A 20,329-nucleotide genomic window follows, 5' to 3' on the forward strand; every position below is an offset into this window, starting at 1 on the left:
AGGCCAACATCCCCGTCATTGGCAAGAGAAAGGGACGCAGGTACAGAGGACACAGAGCGGGGTGCCTCATAAGGATCCGCAGACGGAGAGTGGGAAAGCTGCCGTTACCGTCAATATTGCTTGCCAATGTGCAATCATTGGACAATAAATTAGACGAGGTACGATCACGAATATCCTACCGACGGGACATCAGAAACTGTAAAGTCTTATGTTTCACGGAATCGTGGCTGAATGATGACATGGATATGCAGCTAGCGGGATATACGCTGCATTGGCTAGATAGAACAGCACTCAGGTAAGACGAGGGGGGGGGGGGGCGGTCTGTGCATATTTGTAAACAACAGCTGGTGCCCAAAATCTAAGGAAGTCTCTAGATTTTGCTCGCCTGAAGTAGAGTATCTTATAATAAACTGTAGACCACACTATTTGCCAAGAGAGTTTTCATCCATACTTTTCGTGGCTGTTTATTTACCAACACAGACGGATGCTGCCACTAAGACTGCACTCAGTCAGCTGTATAAGGAAATAAGCAAACAGGAAACCGCTCACCCAGTGGCGGCGCTCCTAGTGGCTGGGGATTTTAATGCAGGGAAACTTAAATCAGTTTTACCTTTCTATCAACATGTTACATACGCAACCAGGGAGAAAACAATTCTAGATCACCTGTACTCCACACACAGAGACGCATGCAAAGCTCTCCCTCGCCCTTCATTGGTAAATCTGACCACAATTGTCTCCTCTTGATTCCTGCTCACAAGCAAAAATTGAAGCAGGAAGCCCCAGTGACTCGGTTTATAAAAAAGTGATCAAATGAAGCAGATGCTAAACTGCACATATATTTTCAGGTCTCTCCAGAGATGTTCGATCGAGTTCAAGCCTGGGCTCTGTCTGGGTCACTCAAGGACATTCAGAGACTTGTCCCGAAGCCACTCCTGCGTTGTCTTGGCTGTGTGCTTAGGGTCGTTGTCCTGTTGGAAGGTGAACCTTAGCGAGGTGAGGTCCTGAGCGCTCTGGAGCAGGTTTTCATCAAGGATCTCTCTGTAATTTGTTCTGTTTATCTTTGCCTCGATCGTGACTAGTCTCCCAGTCCCTGCCGCTGCAAAACATCCCCACAGCATGATGCTGCCTCCACCATGCTTCACCGTAAGGATGGTGCCAGGTTTCCTCCAGGCGTGATGCTTGACATTCAGGCCAAATAGTTAAATCTTGGTTTCATCAGACCAGAGATTCTTGTTTCTCATGGTCTGAGCGTCTTAAGGTGCCTTTTGGCAAATTCCAAGTGGGTTGTCATGTGTATTTTACTGAGGAGTGGCTTCCGTCTGGCCACTCCACCATAAAGGCCTGATTGGTGGAGTGCTGCAGAGATGGTTGTCCTCCTGGAAGGTTCTCCCATCTTCACAGAGGAACTCTACAGCTCTGTCAGAGTGACCATTGGGTTCTTGGTGACCTCCCTGACCAAGACCCTTTTCCCCCGATTGCTCAGTTTGGCCGGGACGGCCCACTCCAGGAAGACTCTTGGTGGTTCCAAACTTCTTCCATTTAAGAAGGATGTAGGCCACTGCGTTCTTGGGGGCCATCAATGCTGCATAATTGTTTTGCTACCCTTCCCCAGATCTGTGCCTGGACACAATCCTGTCTCTGAGCTCTACGTACAATTCCTTCAACCTCATGGCTTGATTTTTGCTCTGACATGGACTGTCAACTGTGTGAGCCTTTCCAAATCATGTCCAATCAAAATGTAGAAACATCTCAAGGATAAACATTGTGCACCTGAGACAGTGTGCACCTGAGGTCAATTTCAGGTCTCATAGCAAAGGGTCTGTTTTTGTTTTTAATACATTTCTAAAAACCTGCTTTTACTTTGTTATTAGGGGGTCTTGTGTGTAGATTGCTGAGGAAATTGTTTAATTTTATCCATTTTAGAATAAGGCTGTACCCTAACAACATTTGGAAAAAGTAAAATGGTCTGAGTACTTTTCAAATGCACTCTATATCATAAGGAAGTTGTGATCTTAAATACTTCTCTAGTCGTTGCTGAGATCTAATATTCTGCGCAGCGCAAGACGAGATGTAGGCCAATGTCTTACATGCTGACTAGATCTGGCAAACGCCATCGCGTGCGTGTTGATTTTGTCTATTCACACCAGACGCGATCAGGACACACAGGTTGAATTATCAAAATGTTCTCTGAACTAACTATATTAACCTAGAACATTCATGGATATTTAGCTAGCTAGCTCGCTGTTGCTAGCTAATTTGTCCTGGGATATAAACATTAGATAGTTATTTTACATGAAATACACAACATCCTTTTTTCTGGATCTTTTGTACAATTCTGACCCATTTTGAGTCAACCAAATTTGTGTGTTCTCTACTCCGACAATTATTCCACAGATAAAAAGGTAACCCTAGTTAGTTTCTTGTAATCTCTCCTTCAGTCTTCTTCTTCTGTGGACTTTATATGACGGTTGGCAACCAACTTTAAGGTGCATTACCACCACCAACTGGACTGGAGTGTGGACCTCAGTTTATATTTCAATCATCCACGTGAGTATATGGTCCTAAAACCAGTGAGGAGATGGGAGAGGTGGAACATGTGAGCAGTTTGTGTGAAATTATTGAATAACGTGTACGAGTACATTTATTTTGCAACACTCGCATGCAACGCGGGCAGTGTGGTCAGGATGTTAGCGCTATCGTCAATCAATCAAATTTCTCAAATCCTTTTGGCCTAAATTCCAGCTAAACTTGAAGAAGGAAGCAATGCTAATGCCACCAGTCGTTCTGGTCTGAAGTATTTTTACTAGACTGACCGCCAAATTCTGTGCTATATGAACACACAAAAAATCTTGAATGTCGACATTCTGGGCAGAGGTGCTAAGTACTGCGTCCAGTCTCGGTGGTCTGTTCAAGGCTCTATTGCTTAAGTCACCGATGATCAATGATGATGGTGATGACATTGCGAGTGTCACCTACACTACTTTCATGAAGATAGCTGTTAACCTCCTGTTTCTCAGACAACCATCTGCTTGTTCATTGATCCCATCCATAACTTGGACCCACTGTCCGGGACAGACAAGACCAGACCTGGGTTCCAAATACTAGCTTTTCTTGATTTAGCCTTGCCCAACCTTGCCCACCTGACAGGCAGGCTAAAACAAACATCCAAGCATAAAATAGTGTTTAAACCCTCTAACAATATTGAGTCAGAGCAGAGCCACAGTGTCCTTCAGCCTGCCACCACCTAGACCTTGGGACCGCCACTTCTACTCAGTCACTTCTTTTTATTTTTTTATATATACAACATATATATATATACTTTTTTAGCCCTTTTTCTCCCTAATTTCGTGGTATCCAATTGTAGTAGCTACTATCTTGTCTCATTGCTACAACTCCCGTACGGGCTCGGGAGAGACGAAGGTTGAATGTCATGCGTCCTCCGATACACAACCCAACCAGCCGTACTGCTTCTTAACACAGCACGCATCCAACCCGGAAGCCAGCTGCACCAATGTGTCGGAGGCTACACCGTGCACCTGGCAACCTTGGCTAGCGCGCACTGCGCCCAGCCCGCCCCAGGAGTCGCTGGTGCGCGATGAGACAAGGAGATCCCTACCGACCAAGCCCTCCCTAACCCGGACGACGCTAGGCCAATTGTGCGTCGCCCCACGGACCTCCCGGTCGCGGCCGGTTACGACAGAGCCTGGGCGCGAACCCAGGGACTCTGATGGCACAGCTGGCGCTGCAGTACAGCACCCTTAACCACTGCGCCACCCGGGAGGCCTCTCAGTCACTTCTTTAACAGGCCCAAGGACACAACACTGACTAGCTGTGACTATAGCCCTGTTTTATACCTGGTTCTAACATGCCTCCTTTCTTCTGATCTTGTCCACATTCTGATTGTGCCCACAGACAGGTGTAGACCGAGGTTTCTCAAACTCGGTCCTGGGGCCCCCTGGGTGCACAATTCGTTTTTTGCCCTAGCACAACACAGCTGATTCAAATAATCTAAGTTTGATGATGAGTTGGTTATTTGAATCAGCTGTGTAGTGCTAAAGCAAAAACCAAAACGTTTTCCCCGGGAAGGGACCCAGGACCGAGTTTGGGAACCATGGTGTAGACGAAGATGCATTGTGATCTGATTGTGATCAGATCTTCCGGACCACCTCTGGAGGTAGTCAGGCACACGTTGTGTCTAACATTTGATTTCACCTAATTTGAACATTCTGGTAACAAAACATTTTCCCTTATCAAGTGGTTGAATAAAAAAAATATTATATTAAGTGCCAAATAAAATAACAGGGCTAACGAATTCATGTTAAATCAGCCCTAAATCCCCTTGTAACATGGGGAATGGAAGCTTGTTGTGTCCAACAATGAATGCAAGCTTCACAAATGTATTTTAATTGTTAAAACAGGGTTGATGTTTTATGCTAGATCCTCTCACACAAAACACAAAAAAATGGCCAGAAACAGTAGATCCAGCTCACCTGCTTTTACACTATGATTTGAATATTACATGTTCAGTGTTTCTCTTGAATTTTTGTATATATATATATATATATATATATATTTTTTTTTTTAAAGGAATACTTTCACCATAGTTGGTTGACCCTAAAATGAGGGCCTGACGTAAATGAATCACTACACACATGATTAACATGATCATCTTATACTTATTGGTCTATTAACTCATTTACTTCATGGAAGGCCAAAACTCCCTCCCACCAAAACAGGCTGAAATTTCATAAAGCCTTTTCAAACAGCTCTTACACTAAATGGGAATTCTCATAATTCAAACTCAGTGTGGAAATACAATGAGTATACAAAGCATTAGGAACAAATTCTAAATTCCAAATATTGAGTTGCACCCCTTTTGTCCACAGAACAGCCTCAATTCGTCGGGGCATGAACTCTACAAGGTGTCGAAAGCGTTCCACAGGGATGCTGGCCCATGTTGATTCCAGTGCTTGCCACAGTTGTGTCAAGTTGGCTGGATATCTTTTGGGTGGTGGACCATTCATGATACATGGGAAATTGTTGAGTGTGAAACCTAGCTGCATTGCAGTTCTTGACACACTCAAACTGGTGCCCCATGGTACCTACTACCATGCACTGTTCAAAGACACTTACATCTTTTGTCTTGCCCATATTCACCTTCTGAATGGAACACATACACAATCCATGTCTCCTCCTCTTCATCAACACTGATTTTTGAAGTGTGTGTATATCTTGTTTCTCATGGTCTGGTCGTAAGATGTCTTCACTATTATTCTATAATGTATAAAATAGTAAAAACAAAAAAAATGGAATGAATAGGTGTGTCCAAACTTTTGACAGGTACTGTACATTGGAACTGTGTCCAACTGAAATATGCAAAAGCTCAACAGACACTCTCACAATTGGCATGCCTCTCTCTCTCTAAACTATCTTTCCTCTTTCTCTCCCACATGCACATGTGTCTCTCTCATCTAACAACTATTAACTATCTGGAGAAAATTTGTATAGACAGCAGACTAGAACAATCTCTGTCTGTACTTTCTAACCAGCAAACGAATACCCAGAATAGAGGAAATGAAACAAGCTGACCTATAATATGCAAAAGCAGAATGTATCATAACAAGCCTCAGTGCGCAGTTTAAGGGGTTGTTTTTGTACTTGTAACTATAGTACTTTGTACAGTGCATTCGGAAGGTATTCAGATCCCTTGACTTATCCACATTTTGTTAGGTTACAGCCTTATTCTAAAATGGATTAAATCGTTTTTTCCACTCATAAATCTACACATGCTTCAAGAGGGCCACCATTGTTCCTGTTCCCAAGAAAGCTAAGGTAACTGAGCTAAACGACTACCGCCCCGTAGCACTCACTTCCGTCATCATGAAGTGCTTTGAGAGACTAGTCAAGGACCATATCACCTCCACCCTACCTGACACCCTAGACTCCAATTTGCTCCAATTTGCTTACCGCCCAAATAGGTCCACAGACGATGCAATCTCAACCACACTGCACACTGCCCTAACCCATCTGGACAAGAGGAATACCTATGTGAGAATGCTGTTCATCGACTACAGCATTTAACACCATAGTACCCTCCAAACTCGTCATTAAGCTGGGTCTCGACCCCGCCCTGTGCAACTGGGTACTGGACTTCCTGACGGGCCGCCCCCAGGTGGTGAGGGTAGGTAACAACATCTCCTCCCCGCTGATCCTCAACACTGGGGCCCCACAAGGGTAGCGTTCTGAGCCCTCTCCTGTACTCCCTGTTCACCCACAACTGCGTGGCCACGCACGCCACCAACTCAATCATCAAGTTTGCGGACGACACAACAGTGGTAGGCTTGATTACCAACAATGACGAGACGGCCTACAGGGAGGAGGTGAGGGCCCTCGGAGTGTGGTGTCAGGAAAACTAAGGAGATGATTGTGGACTTCAGGAAACAGCAGAGGGAACACCCCCCTATCCACATCGATGGAACAGTAGTGGAGAGGGTAGTAAGTTTTAAGTTCCTCGGCATACACATCACAGACACACTGAAATGGTCCACCCACACAGACAGCATTGTGAAGAAGGCGCAGCAGCGTCTCTTCAACCTCAGGAGGCTGAAGAAATTTGGCTTGTCACCAAAAGCACTCACAAACTTCTACAGATGCACAATCGAGAGCATCCTGTCGGGCTGTATCACCGCCTGGTACGGCAACTGCTCCGCCCACAACCGTAAGGCTCTCCAGAGGGTAGTGAGGTCTGCACAACGCATGACAGGGGGCAAACTACCTGCCCTCCAGGACACCTACACCACCCGATGTCACAGGAAGGCCATAAAGATCATCAAGGACAACAACCACCCGAGCCACTGCCTGTTCACCCCGCTATCATCCAGAAGGCGAGGTCAGTACAGGTGCATCAAAGCTGGGACCGAGAGACTGAAAAACAGCTTCTATCTCAAGGCCATCAGACTGTTAAACAGCCACCACTAACATTGAGTGGCTGCTGCCAACACACTGACTCAACTCCAGCCACTTTAATAATGGGAATTTATGTAAAATATATCACTAGCCACTTTAAACTATGCCACTTTGTTTACATACTCATCTCATATGTATATACTGTACTCGATACCATCTACTGCATCTTGCCTATGCCGTTCTGTACCATCACTCATTCATATATCTTTATGTACATATTCTTTATCCCTTTACACTTGTGTGTATAAGGTAGTAGTTTTGGAATTGTTAGTTAGATTACTCGTTGGTTATTACTGCATTGTCGGAACTAGAAGCACAAGCATTTCGCTACACTCGCATTAACATCTGCTAACCATGTATATGTGACAAATAAAATTAGATTTGATTTGATGTAAACACAATACCCATAATGACAAAGCAAACATGTATTTTAAAAAATATCATGAAATATCACATTTACATAAGTATTCAGACGCTTTACTCAGTACTTTGTTGAAGGACCTTTGGTAGCGATTACAGCCTAGAGTTTTCTTGGGTATGATGCTACAAGCTTGGCATGATGCTACAAGCTTGGTATTTGGGGAGTTTCTCAGATTTTTCACTGCAGATCATCTCAAGCTCTGTCAGGTTGGATTGGGAGTGTTGCTACCAAGCTATTTTCAGGTCATTCCAGCAATGTTCGATCAGGTTCAAGTCCGGGCTCTGGCTGGGCCAATCAAGGACATTCAGAGACTTGTCCTGTACCACTCCTACGTTGTCTTAGTTATGTGCGTCGTTGTCCTGTTTGAAGGTGAACCTTTGCCCCAGTCTGAGGTCCTTAGTGCTCTGGAGCAGGTTTTCATCAAGGATCTCTCTGTACTTTGCTCCGTTCATCTTTGCCTCGATCCTGACTAGTCTCCCAGTACCTGCCGCTGCAAAACATCCACACAGCATGATGCTGCCACCACCATGCTTCACCATAGGGATGGTGCCAGGTTTCCTGCAGGCGTGACACTTGGCATTCAGGCCAAATAGTTCAATATTGGTTTCATTAGACCAGAGAATCTTGTTTCTCATGGTCTGATAGTCTTTAGGCGCCTTTTGTCAAACTCCAAGCGGGCTGTCATGTGCCTTTTACTGAGGAGTGGCTTCTGTCTGGCCACTACCATAAAGACCTGATTGATGTGCTGCAGAGATGGTTGCTGGAAGGTTCTCCCATCTTCACAGAGGAACTCTAGAGCTCTGTCAGAGTGACCATCAGGTTTTTAGTCACCTTCCTGACCAAGGCCGTTCTTCCCTGATTGCAAAGTTTGGCCAGGCAGCCAGCTTTAGGAAGAGTCTTGGTGGTTCCAAACTTTTTCTTTTTAAGAATGCCACTGTTTTCTTGGGGACCTTCAATGCTGCAGAAATGTTTGGGTACCCTTCCCCAGATCTGTGCCTTGACACAATTCTGTTTCGGAGCTCTACGAACAATTCCTTCGATCTCATGGCTTGGTTTTTGCTCTGACATGCATTGTCAACTGTGAGACCTTATATAGACAGGTCTGTGCCTTTCCAAACCATGTCCAATCAATTGAATGTACCACAGATAGACTCCAATCAAGTTGTAGAAACATCTAAAGGATGACCAATGGAAACAGGATGCACCTGAGCTGAATTTTGAGTCTCACAGCAAGGGGTCTGAATACTTATGTAAATAAGGTATTTCAGTTTGAATTATATATTTTTTGGTGCAAAAATCTGTTTTAGCTTTGTGGGGTATTGTGTGTAAATTGCAGAGGAAATAAAGCTGTAATGTAACAAAATGTGGAAAAAGTCAAGGATACTTTCTGAAGGCACTGTTTCTTCCTGAAACAACTTATATGATGATGTGACTACCCTTACCAAATGGGACGAAACAGGGAGGGACGTACCTGAAATAGTCCAATGTAAAACATTTACTTGAGAAATGTTTTCATCTTTCACTAATGAATACACCCCGGTTCTTTGCTTAGCCAACTAGTGCCTAATTTGTCAGTTGACAAGTGCTCCCACCAATAAGTGTCCACTCTGTCTCCTCTGCAGCCAATGGAGACGTGGCCCATCCTCACACCCGCCTGACTGTCAATGCCCCCCACCTTTCCTACATGTGCGAGGTGGGTGCCAACGTCACCCTGCTCTGTGCCCAGAAAGGTGCCAAGCTGCACCCCTCGGACCACCTGCATCAAAGCTGGCTTTTCACCCCCCACTCAGCTGAGCATTGCCATGACAAGGTGCACCCCCGCGACCACAATCACCGGGGCAACCATTCCAGTGCGGCGCTTCCTTGGGGGGTAAAGTACGGGGCAAGCGAAGAGTCTTTCTGGGTGCAACTACAGCTTGTCAACAATTCTGACCAAGGGCGTTACTGCTGCCTCTCCCTGGATATTAACAATGGCAAGGTGGTGCAGAGGACGCATAGCCACATCTTTCTCACTATCACACCTCGTAAGGCCATGTGTGTGTGTGTGTGTGTCACTGTGTGTGTGTGTGTGTCTGTGTGTGTGTGTGTGTGTGTGTGTGTGTGTGTGTGTGTGTGAGTGAGAGAGAGAGAGAAAGAGTGAGAGCAAAAATGTGTGTTTTGAGTTTTTGTGTGTGTTTGAATTCACGTCTGTCAATTGTTTAATATTTGTGTGTGTGTGCACGGTGCAACTACGAGTCAATTCGTATCATGACATTTAAAATGCTAAACTGTCTTGTATGTCTACTCATCTCTCTGTAGGGAAAAGAGACGAGGCGAAATGCACTCTATTGGACATCAAGCCAGCAGAAGGTATACTTTATTCACATGGACAATTGTACCTGCCTCCAGCACAGGGATGGGCAACTCCAGTCCTTGGGCGCCGGAGTGGTGTCACACTTTTTCCCCATCCCTAGCAAGCAAAGCTGATTAAACTAATTGCATTCTAAACCTAAGGTCATGATTAGTTGATTATTGGAGTCACCTGCCCATACGAAAAAATGCTATATAGTGTGTAAATAAGTAATTAAGTAACTTGTGCAGGACGGAATGGCTCAAAAGGCAGGAGCCCATCTACTGTTTCTGTAGCGCGAGGCAGCTTGATGGACAAGTACACCCACTGGACAGGACGCTAGTGTATTGTATGTCCTTGCCCCCAATCCATTTCCTTAACGCTGAGTGCCAAGCAGAGAAGCATCAGATCCTATTTTTATAGTATTTGGTATGACTCGGCCAGGGATTGGACTCACAACCTTCCATTCTCAGCGCAGACACTCTAACCACAAGGCCAATGAGTTGGTATAAATACTATAGTTGTCACTGTAATGTTTTTGCTGACTTTACTGTAGTATTCACTGTAGTGTTTTTACGGACTAAAGATGGGTGTTTGGTATAAAGGGGCCAATCAGCATCCTCTCAGAAACAATGGGTGGGTTTAGGACAAAATCCGACATGTGCGTTGAATTAGGCTGTCCTCTGGTTGGTTGAAAGAGATCCAACCACAGATCAGTTAGTTTTAAATAATGCCCCTCATTACAGGCTCAAACTGTTTCAATGAGGAAGAAGTTTAGACTGACATAGAATGGAAATAGAATGGTGATCAGGCTGGTTCCATCAGGCTAAGTAAAATGCTCTTTGAGGTTAATTTTGCCCCTGGTCTATTTACGGTATCCTCAGGGTCAGTGACTGCAGGCCTGGCCACAGCTGCTTGCATCATGGCTATTCTCTCTTTGCCCATCATCCTGGTGTTAGTGTACAAGCAAAGGCAATCTGCCCAGTCCAGCCAACGTGAGTAACAAAGACATACATGCACGCGTGCAACACACACACACACACACACACACACACACACACACACACACACACACACACACACACACACACACACACACACACACACACACAGTTTCAGCTCTACACTTTGTGCTTAAACTCATTTCCTCTACACTAGCAAGTATGACATTAGGGAATAAACATGCATAGATTTAGCACACTGCTTTGTTGTCTGATAATGGGCCATTTCCCTTTCCCCCTCCCAGGTGCACACGAGCTGGTGAGAATGGACAGGTGAGTTGAGTTTCGCACAGCCCAGACGCCAGCTATGGCTTCCCTCTGACATTAAGCTAACACTAACCACATACATACTTCCATAACGCTGTTGATAACACAGATACAAAGTGGTAATCACACTGTTATGTACAGTATGTATGTATTCATGTATAGTCAACTCTTGATATAAGTATGCAATGTCTTGAGAACTTGTAAATGTGCACTCACCGACTCATACAACTGGAGGAATGTAAAAATAATGTACTTGAATTGGGACTGATGAAGTGTACTGCACAGAGGGAGTTTACACTTAATATAATACTGTATGTATCAGATAGCAGTTGTGTACTATACAATACTGTATATGTTTTCTGTATACATCTATCTGGTAGTTTCTTTCCTCTCCCCTGTGTGTGTCTCTCCTCAGTGAGGCTGCGGGCCATGAGAACCCAGTATTTCTGGGGGTCTCACCCCCGGGCCAGGCTAAGACCAGGACTGTGTCTCAAATCATGACCAGGCAGTCCTCAGAGACAGGCCGACACCTGCTTCTGTCCGACCCTGGCACCCCCCTATCTCCTCCCGCACACGGAGTTGTCTTCTTCCCAGAACAGGGTAAGACGCGTACACACAGGATATAACACACAGACATGCACACACACACACAGGATATAACACACATACACGCACGAATGCATGGATGCTCATGCACACACACATGCAGACACGCGCTTTGGTACTATTTTCACAAGCAACACGTGTAACGCAGCCAGTCTTGCGTTCAAAAACATTTGTTGTACAGTGCATTAATTTTGTTTGTACACTTCTTTCAACACAACCTTTGATCCAAAATACAATACTACTGTGAAATATAATGACTCAATTGGTTTAATCAACAAAACACAACATCATGTTAGCTTCTCAATTGTGTTATTTTAACAATAAATTAATCCAATAACGAAAAAATTAAGATACATGCTTCAAAATGTACGTTTGAATGTAGTATGCTACAGTTCTGTAAATTACAATGTTTACCCTGTATTCACATTAGGCAATACACTTGCTTTACCCATAAATTTGACTGAACATCTTTTCGATAATTTCTATCCCATGTGTCATCATTGAAGACATCTTTCAAATGAAAGAATGAAAGAAACTATGTTTAGCAGGCACTACTAGTTTGCATCAAGCCTGTCTTGAGCATTTGGCCATATGTTCTCATCGAAATCGCAGGATATATCCACATTGTTCATGCACCTGGCGAAACACCTTTTGGCATGGCGAATCCAAGCATGACATACAGTACCAGTCAAAAGTTTGGACACACCTACTCATTCAAGGATTTTTCTTTATTTGTACTATTTTCTACATTGTATAATAATAGTGAAGACATCAAAACTATGAAATAACACATTTGTAATCATGTAGTAACCAAAAAAGTGTTAAACAAATGAAATTATATTTTAGATTCTTCAAAGTAGCCACCCTTTGCCTTGATAACAGCTTTGCACACTCCTGGCATTCTCTCAACCAGCTCACCTGGAATGCTTTTCCATAGGTCTTGAAGGAATTCCCACATATGCTGAGCAGTTGTTGGCTGCTTTTCCTTCAATCTGCGGTCCAACTCGGGGCCCCCGAGTGCTAAAGGTGTCACTACAGACCCTGGTTTGTTTCCAGGCTGTATCACAACTGGCCGTGATTGGGAGTCCCAATTGGCCCAGTGTCATCCGGGTTATGGTTTGGCCGTCATTGTAAATAAGAATTTGTTCTTAACTGACTTGCCTAGTTAAATAAGGGTTAAATAAATTAACCATCTCAATTGGGTTGAGGTCAGGTGATTGTGGAGCCCAGGTCATCTGGAGGCGTGTTGGGTCATTGTCCGATGGAAAAACAAATGATAGTCCCACTAAGCGCAAACCAGATGGGATGGCGTATCGCTGCAGAATGCTGTGGTAGCCATGCTGGTTAAGCGTGCCTTGAATTCTAAATGAATTACAGACAGTGTCAACAGCAAAGCACCATCACACCTCCTCCTCCTCCATACTTCATGGTGGGCACCACACATACGGAGATCATCCGTTCACCTACTCTGCATCTCACAAAGACAGCAGTTTGAACCAAAAATCTGAAATTTGGACTCATCAGACCAAAGGACAGATTTCCACTGGTCTAATGTCCATTGCTCGTGTTTTTTGGCCCAAGCAAGTCTCTTATTATTATTGTGGTATTGACTGACCTTCATGTCTTAAAGTAATGATGGACTGTCATTTCTCTTCGCTTATTTGAGTTGTTCTTGACATAATATAAACTTGGTATTTTACCAAATAGGGCTATCTTCCGTATATCACCCCTACCTTGTCACAACACAACTGATTGGCTCAAAGGCATTCCACAAATTAACAAGGCACACCTGTTAATTGAAATGCATTCCAGGTGACTACCTCATGAAGCTGGTTGAGAGAATTCCAAGAGTGTGCAAAGCTGTCAACAAGGCAAAGGGTGGCTACTTTGAAGAATCTCAAATATAACATATATTTTGATTTGTTTAACACTTTTTGGGTTACTACATGATTCCATATGTGTTATTTCATACTCTTGATAGTCTTCACTATTATTCAACAATGTAGAAAACAGTACAAATATAGAATGGAATCAATAGGTGTGTCCAAACTTTTGACTGGTACTGTAGGTCTGTACTGAAATCATTGCATGCTTTATCCATGGCCTGAAGGAGGGTGGTACGCTCATGTGGATGGCAATCATACATTTTCTTCCTGTATTGTAATTGTGTATTGTACTTATGTATTGTAGTGGTCATGTACGCGGCTCAGTTCACAAGAACGTGTCACTAGCAACACTGGAGTTTTGGGTTTGATTCCCACTGGGGTCACACACTAGTGTGGACTGTTGTCACTTTGGATAAAATTGTCTGTTACTTAAGTGGAAAAATATATGACCATATTACAGTACCGTTTACTGTATAGGGAATGTTTTGGAGTTTCTGGATTATTTGCGTGTTTGTATTGATATTGTATTACTGCACTCTAGGAGCTAGAAACACAAGCATTTTGCTGCACCTGCTGTAACATCTGCTAATCTATGTACGCAACCAATACACTTTGATTTGTTATATACCGTGCATCTCTGATCTTGTCAATATATTTAAGCCTTGAGAAAATTGAGACATGGATTGTGTATGTGTGCCATTCAGAGGGCAAATTGGTAAGACAAAAGATTTTTGTGCCTTTGAACAGGATATGGTAGTAGGTGCCAGGTGCACCGATTTGTGTCAAGAACTGCAACACCGCTGATTTTTTCACACTCAACAGTTTCCTGTGTGTATCAACAATGGTCCACCACCCAAAGGACATCCAGCCAACTTGACACAACGGTGTAAAGCATTGGCGTCAACATAAACCAGCATCCCTGTGGATGATATCTAAAGTAATGTGAGCATTGCCTTGTGAAAGACACTTACTAAAGTATAGATGAAGATGTATTGCAATGTGAAACATGTATTTCTAGATGGAACACTTATTAACTTTGGTAAAAAAGTGACTGTATGATTTTGAGTTTTGAAACAAGAGTTTACCACATACTTGTGAAAATTGCACCAAAAGCGAGAAAAAAAATGTAAATACACAAATGGCCACCTTCCACACGCATGCAAGTACATACACATAGCTGTTGACACAGAGAAGCAGACAGCCAAGTATTGATATTGCACAAGAGTTGACTGCTGTCATTTTAATTTCCACACAAACGCAACCAAAGTCTGACGTAATATAAGCTTACCATTGCTTTACACGCCTGTCACAGCACAGAGCATGAAACATCCAGCTTATGAAGGCAGTCTTGGCTAAAACACACACACACACACAGCTGGCTTTAGTGTGACGTGACTAAGGAAACTGGTATGCACAAAAAGTCGAATCCAGTTTCACTCCCCATTCCCACTCCCCACTGGATAGAGCATGGCTGCACCACAACATTTACCTCCTCTGACTCCTCCCCCTCTGACCCTCTTAATGTCCAGACCTGGGTTAAAATACTATTCAAAATCTTTCAAATATTTTAAGTATTTGCTATAGCCTACTTGGAGTCCCAGATGAGCAGCATTCACAGTTTTGCAACTATTCTTCTGGTTCAATTGAGCCAGGCAAGTTCAATCATGCCCTTTATTCCTGGGGAACCTGTACAGACATTCACGGCATTCCGAGGTGGATTGCCCGGTTTCCTGGTAGCCAAGTCTTGGTGGAACAGAGAGGAGAGAGGGCCTGTCTTAGATATAAAGGCTTGTTCAACAGCTGATTCTCTAACGCATACATACACAGGCTCACTTCATGTTTTCTGCTTAAAAATAATAGCCCACGCTGACCTTCAACTCAGTGGAATTTTAGCATCAATAGTTTCCGCTTTCTTTTTCAGAGTTTCACAACACTGGTCTAGAACCTCTTTCTGGTTCTGCTTTTGACTGACACATCTTCTTCGTCCTATTCTATGAAATGCAGACTGTCTGTAGAATTGCTTGTGTCTTGTACAGAATGTGCAGTATTCTTTATCTATTTTGGGGGGACTGTGTTGGCAAAGTATTGAGAAAGTATTGAAACATTTATGTACAAAGATTTAGTTTCCTCATCAGTCACAAATGTTCCCTAAGCAAACCAATATTACAACAGACCAACTTACAGTATCTGATGCAGTAACTAACTTCCCTCTCTTGGTGTGTGTGTACAGTGAGCTCCAAAAGTATTGGGACAGTGACACATTTTTGTTGTTATTTTGGCTCTGTACTCTAGCACTTTGAATTTGAAATGATACAATGACTAAGGTTCAAGTGCAGACTGTCAGCTTTAATGTGAGGGTATTTTCATCCATATGACTGTTTAGAAATTACAGCACTTTTTGTACATAGTCCCCCAATTTTAGGGGACCAAAAAGTATTGGGACAAATTCACTTATGTATATTAAAGTAGTCAAACGTTTAGTATTTGATGCCATAGTCCTAGCACGCAATGATTACATCAAGCCAGGCCTAGTCGCCCAACATCAGTGCCCGACCTCACTAAGGCTCTTGTAGATGAATGGAAGCAAATCCCCGTAACAATGTTCCAACCATCTAGTGGAAGGCCTTCCCAGGAGAGTGTAGGCTTTATAGCAGCAAAGGGGGGACCAACTTCATATTAATGCCCATGATTTTGGAAATAGATGTTTGACGAGCAGGTGTCCACATACTTTTGGTCATGTAGTGTATCATACTACACCCAAAAATGCTAACCTTCCATGTTATTGTAATGGTGAGAGGTTAGCATGTCTTGGGGGTATGATATTTGTACACCTGTAACTTACTCACTCATCATTATCCATTCATGCAGGACTATACGTAAGCATGGTAGCATCCACATTAATGTAGACATGTTTAGACATATTATATTCTTATTTAGAATACAAGTGACTCCAAAATGACATTACATTATTTACCATTCATTTCTATTGGGCACGAAATAATCTGAAACTCAACCAAAACAAACACCAAATGCACCCAACAAGTTTGTAGAGTCACAAGCTAGATGAATTCATTGCGTGCTAGGAATACTAAATGTTTGACTACTTACACAAGTCAATTTGTCCCAATACTTTTGGTCCCCTAAAATGGTGGGACTGTGTACAAAAAGTGTTGTACTTTCTAAATGGTTCACCCACTATCGGTGAAAATACCCTCAAATTAAAGCGGTCAGTCTGTACTTTAACCTCATAGTCAATGTATCATTTCAAATCCAAAGTGCTGGAGTAGAGAGCCAAAAGAACCAAACATTTGTCACTGTCCCAATACTTTTGGAGCTCACTGCATGCGTGTGTGTTTTCTAGATCCCATCCTAGAGTCTCCTGATTTCCTGCAAGTGTAGAGAGAAGCAGTCAATGGCTCCCTAACCCAGAAACACCTTGTGGTTAGTTATTCATCGTCACTCTGCCATGTCACCCTGAAGCCTGTCTCACAACCTTCTCTGCTGGGGGAGCTCTCTCTCTGTGTACCGCTTCCTGGATGGATGGGAGAGGGAAGGAGGGGACAGTTTCTTCTAAAATAAATGTTCCACCTGCAACAACAACTGGAGGAGGCCAAAGAGAGGGGGGGGGGGGGATTTGTTCTCGACACTTGTGTTGCAGTGGGGGCCCGCTAAGTATGTGACGCACCGTCTGACCACTGACGACAGCTCAAGGACCAGCAGGTGCTCCTGATCTGATGTCCCAGGACTGTACTGAGGAGGATGGGGGGAGTGTGGGTGCAGGGTGGGCTGTAGAGGATACAAAGCAACTCCCGTGGACTCTTGATGACATGCTCCTCACCATTTCCCTCACCATTTTCCCCCATATAGGGCCCGTTCCCCGGACACAGGTTAAGCATCAATCTAGACAGAAAACAGTGTAAACTTTGGTTTAGACATTTGTTTTCCACTAATATTTGACAAACCTATTTTTCAGTGGCAATTGACGAGACTGACTAGACAGACCTAGAAAAAACGAACTGAACGAAAGTGATTTTTCATTTCAGTTGACTAAAATGAGACATGACAACATCTATCTATCTCTGTGATTAAAATCTGACTATTTAGTGGACAGGACAATAGTTTTTGAACAAATCTAGCACTTTTCAGTGATAAGCACAATTAATATTAGCAGGACAGATGTAGTTATTTTCAGCAGTGGGAAGGATGCACCACACCCGGCACACACAGCCTCCATCAGTTGGTGAGCTGGGTGGACAGGCTTCGCTCCAGCTCCGTCTTCGATTAGACACATTGCGCAGGCAACTCTTCTTAATTTCCTAACATTGCGCAGGCAACTCTTCTTAATTTCCCGTAGCTAACCAGTCACCACTAGCATTCTAGTCAGCTACCCTTTGCCTGGTTAAGAAGCACAAGCTGCTTTACAAAATGTAAAACAATAGCAGCATTGAGTTGAATAGTACAACTACAGTCTAGCGATGTTCTTCTCTTCCTTGAGTAGAGAAAAGTAGGCTGTTTTTTGAATTTGTAGTCTTCGCGCAACCCTCCCACCTTCCCCACTGCCTTTCATAGGCAGGTTCTGTAGCCAAGTCTCCCTCTTTTCCTCAGACAAAACACTTGATGCTAGCCCTTACTGTTCAATTTTGGCCTATGTTGTTTTTTTTGTTTGTTTTGTTTTTTTTACCCCTTTTTTCTCCCCAATTTCGTGGTATCCAATTGTTGTAGTAGCTACTATCTTGTCTCATTGCTACAACTCCCGTACGGGCTCGGGAGAGACGAAGGCTGAATGTCATGCGTCCTCTGATACACAACCCAACCAGCCGTACTGCTTCTTAACACAGTGCGCATCCAACCCGGAAGCCAGCCGCACCAATGTGTCGGAGGCTACACCGTGCCCCTGGCAACCTTGGCTAGCGCGCACTGCGCCCGGCCCGCCACAGGAGTCGCTGGTGCGCGATGAGACAAGGAGATCCCTACCGACCAATCCCTCCCTAACCCGGACGAAGCTAGGCCAATTGTGCATCGCCCCACGGACCTCCCGGTCGCGGCCGGTTACGACAGAGCCTGGGCGCAAACCCAGGGACTCTGATGGCACAGCTGGCGCTGCAGTACAGCGCCCTTAACCACTGCGCCACCCGGGAGGCCCCCCTATGTTGTTTATTTTTATTGTGCATTGGTGGGCTGCATTTTATATTCATAAAGAATATTGTGGGCCGTGCTAAAAGTAGGCTACTTGCGGACCAGACCGTTAACCATTTGTTTAGACTACACCTTGTTCAGTCATGTTACCTCAATAGCTAGCTATAGCTAACAAACTGGGGCTCGTTCAGCAGTATGAAACTTTTTGGAATGTTCAGATAGAAATATGCTATGTAGAACAAACATGCCTCTGACATTTTTCTACTGAACGTGGCTCTGGTATTACCAGTAGCCCACTGTATATGCAAACATTTGGTGGCGCAGAAAGAAAAGAAGAAAGGGATTGCAAAAAATGTATTGACTAAATTCTTCTTGCCACTACACCTATATCTGACTCGGTAAATAGAGTTAATGTGCACCCAGTGACTCGAGCACTGGGACTTTGTGTGTGTGTGTGTGTGTGTGTGTGTGTGTGTGTGTGTGTGTGTGTGTGTGTGTGTGTGTGTGTGTGTGTGTGTGTGTGTGTGTGTGTGTGTGTGTGTGTGTGTGTGATCTATGAAATATGAATTATGTGAATAAAATGAAAGAGCATTTAGTTGACTAAAATGGCCCATTGTTTTCTTCATTTTGACAATAACTAGATTAAATCATTATTAAAAAAATGTTTTTACTAAGACGTAATATTTTTGTCAAAATTACTAAGACTAGACTAAATCTAAAAAAGAGGGACACAATTAAATGGAGATTCTCCATTGAAAGTGCTTCTTAGTCCAACACCATTAGCTTTATCTGTGTCCTGGAAACTGGCCCATAGTGTTCTACTTCTTTCTATGATGATTCCCTCTTCCTATGGCTCTGATATGCATATTCAGCACATTTGCTTGTGCCAAAGTGATCAGGGTAGTAAGAGGTACCCATGTGCTGACAGTAGTCTTTTAAGGCCATTTCCAACCAGCCTTAAACAATTGTTTCTAAAAATGTGTTTCACTGAGCTGTTGTAACGAGACCAAAGCCCCACTTTTATTTATCTAAACGTCCCATTCTTGTGTTGTTCCTCTTTCCCCTTTTATATATTTCACTACCTAAAATACTGTGTTTCTGTAACCCCCCTCCATCCCTTCCCTTTCCTCGCTCTTATTCCTTCCCACACCCTTCTCTGCACGTAACAATGTCCAAATATTCAACCAGTACTAGAAACTGTCAAATAAATATTAGAGATATATTGCTATGCTGGATGGTCTGTTTTTGAAGAGAAGTGTCAATTTTGGCTAGTGGATGGATCTAGTAACCCAAACTCAACGAGCCAAATGCCTTCACTGCCAAGATGACCAACGTGTTTATTCCATGGTGTTCTTGTGTTTACTGTTTTGTGATATCCTTTGGCATATTTTGTGCTTATACTTGATTATTTGTTATCTTTATGGTTATCTATCTGTATGTATACATAATCGAATACTACTGTAGATATTAGATAAGGGGTGTTCAGTGAATTGTAAAAAAACCACCCTGAAATTAGTAGTGTGTGTGTGTGTGTGTGTGTTTGTGTGTGTGTGTGTGTGTGTGTGTGTGTGTGTGTGTAATAGCCAAACAGCTGCAGCTTTGGCAACACCATATGAAATAAAGCCTTTCCCAAAAATAATGAAATAAAATACTGATGTAATTTTTTTCTATAATAAATCGGCGCTCTTAAACCTTTCTGTTTGTGTTTTCAGTCATT

General features: G+C 43.4%; 2 protein-coding genes across 5 annotated transcripts in view; one reads left to right on the plus strand and one right to left on the minus strand.

The window, feature by feature from the left end:
* Positions 1–20,307, plus strand: part of LOC139409048 (V-set immunoregulatory receptor) — a 28,721-nt gene extending 8,414 nt beyond the window's left edge. For 2 of the 4 annotated variants that reach the window (XM_071153711.1, XM_071153724.1), the window contains 6 exons: positions 9,010–9,411; positions 9,686–9,736; positions 10,601–10,711; positions 10,963–10,990; positions 11,400–11,584; positions 16,838–20,307. In XM_071153711.1, the coding sequence (XP_071009812.1) occupies positions 9,010–9,411; positions 9,686–9,736; positions 10,601–10,711; positions 10,963–10,990; positions 11,400–11,584; positions 16,838–16,875 (815 nt within the window). In that variant the 3' untranslated portion in view covers positions 16,876–20,307. Of the gene's footprint in view, positions 1–350; positions 994–9,009; positions 9,412–9,685; positions 9,737–10,600; positions 10,712–10,962; positions 10,991–11,364; positions 11,585–16,837 lie in introns of those variants that run through there. The other 2 variants (XM_071153733.1, XR_011634357.1) reach the window with 2 other exon arrangements.
* Positions 1–20,329, minus strand: part of LOC139409029 (cadherin-related 23) — a 611,517-nt gene that overhangs the window by 141,147 nt on the left and 450,041 nt on the right. The window lies entirely within an intron of this gene.

Source organism: Oncorhynchus clarkii, chromosome 1 (genome assembly GCF_045791955.1).
Source record: "Oncorhynchus clarkii lewisi isolate Uvic-CL-2024 chromosome 1, UVic_Ocla_1.0, whole genome shotgun sequence".
In the NCBI taxonomy this organism is placed as follows: Eukaryota; Metazoa; Chordata; class Actinopteri; order Salmoniformes; family Salmonidae; genus Oncorhynchus; species Oncorhynchus clarkii.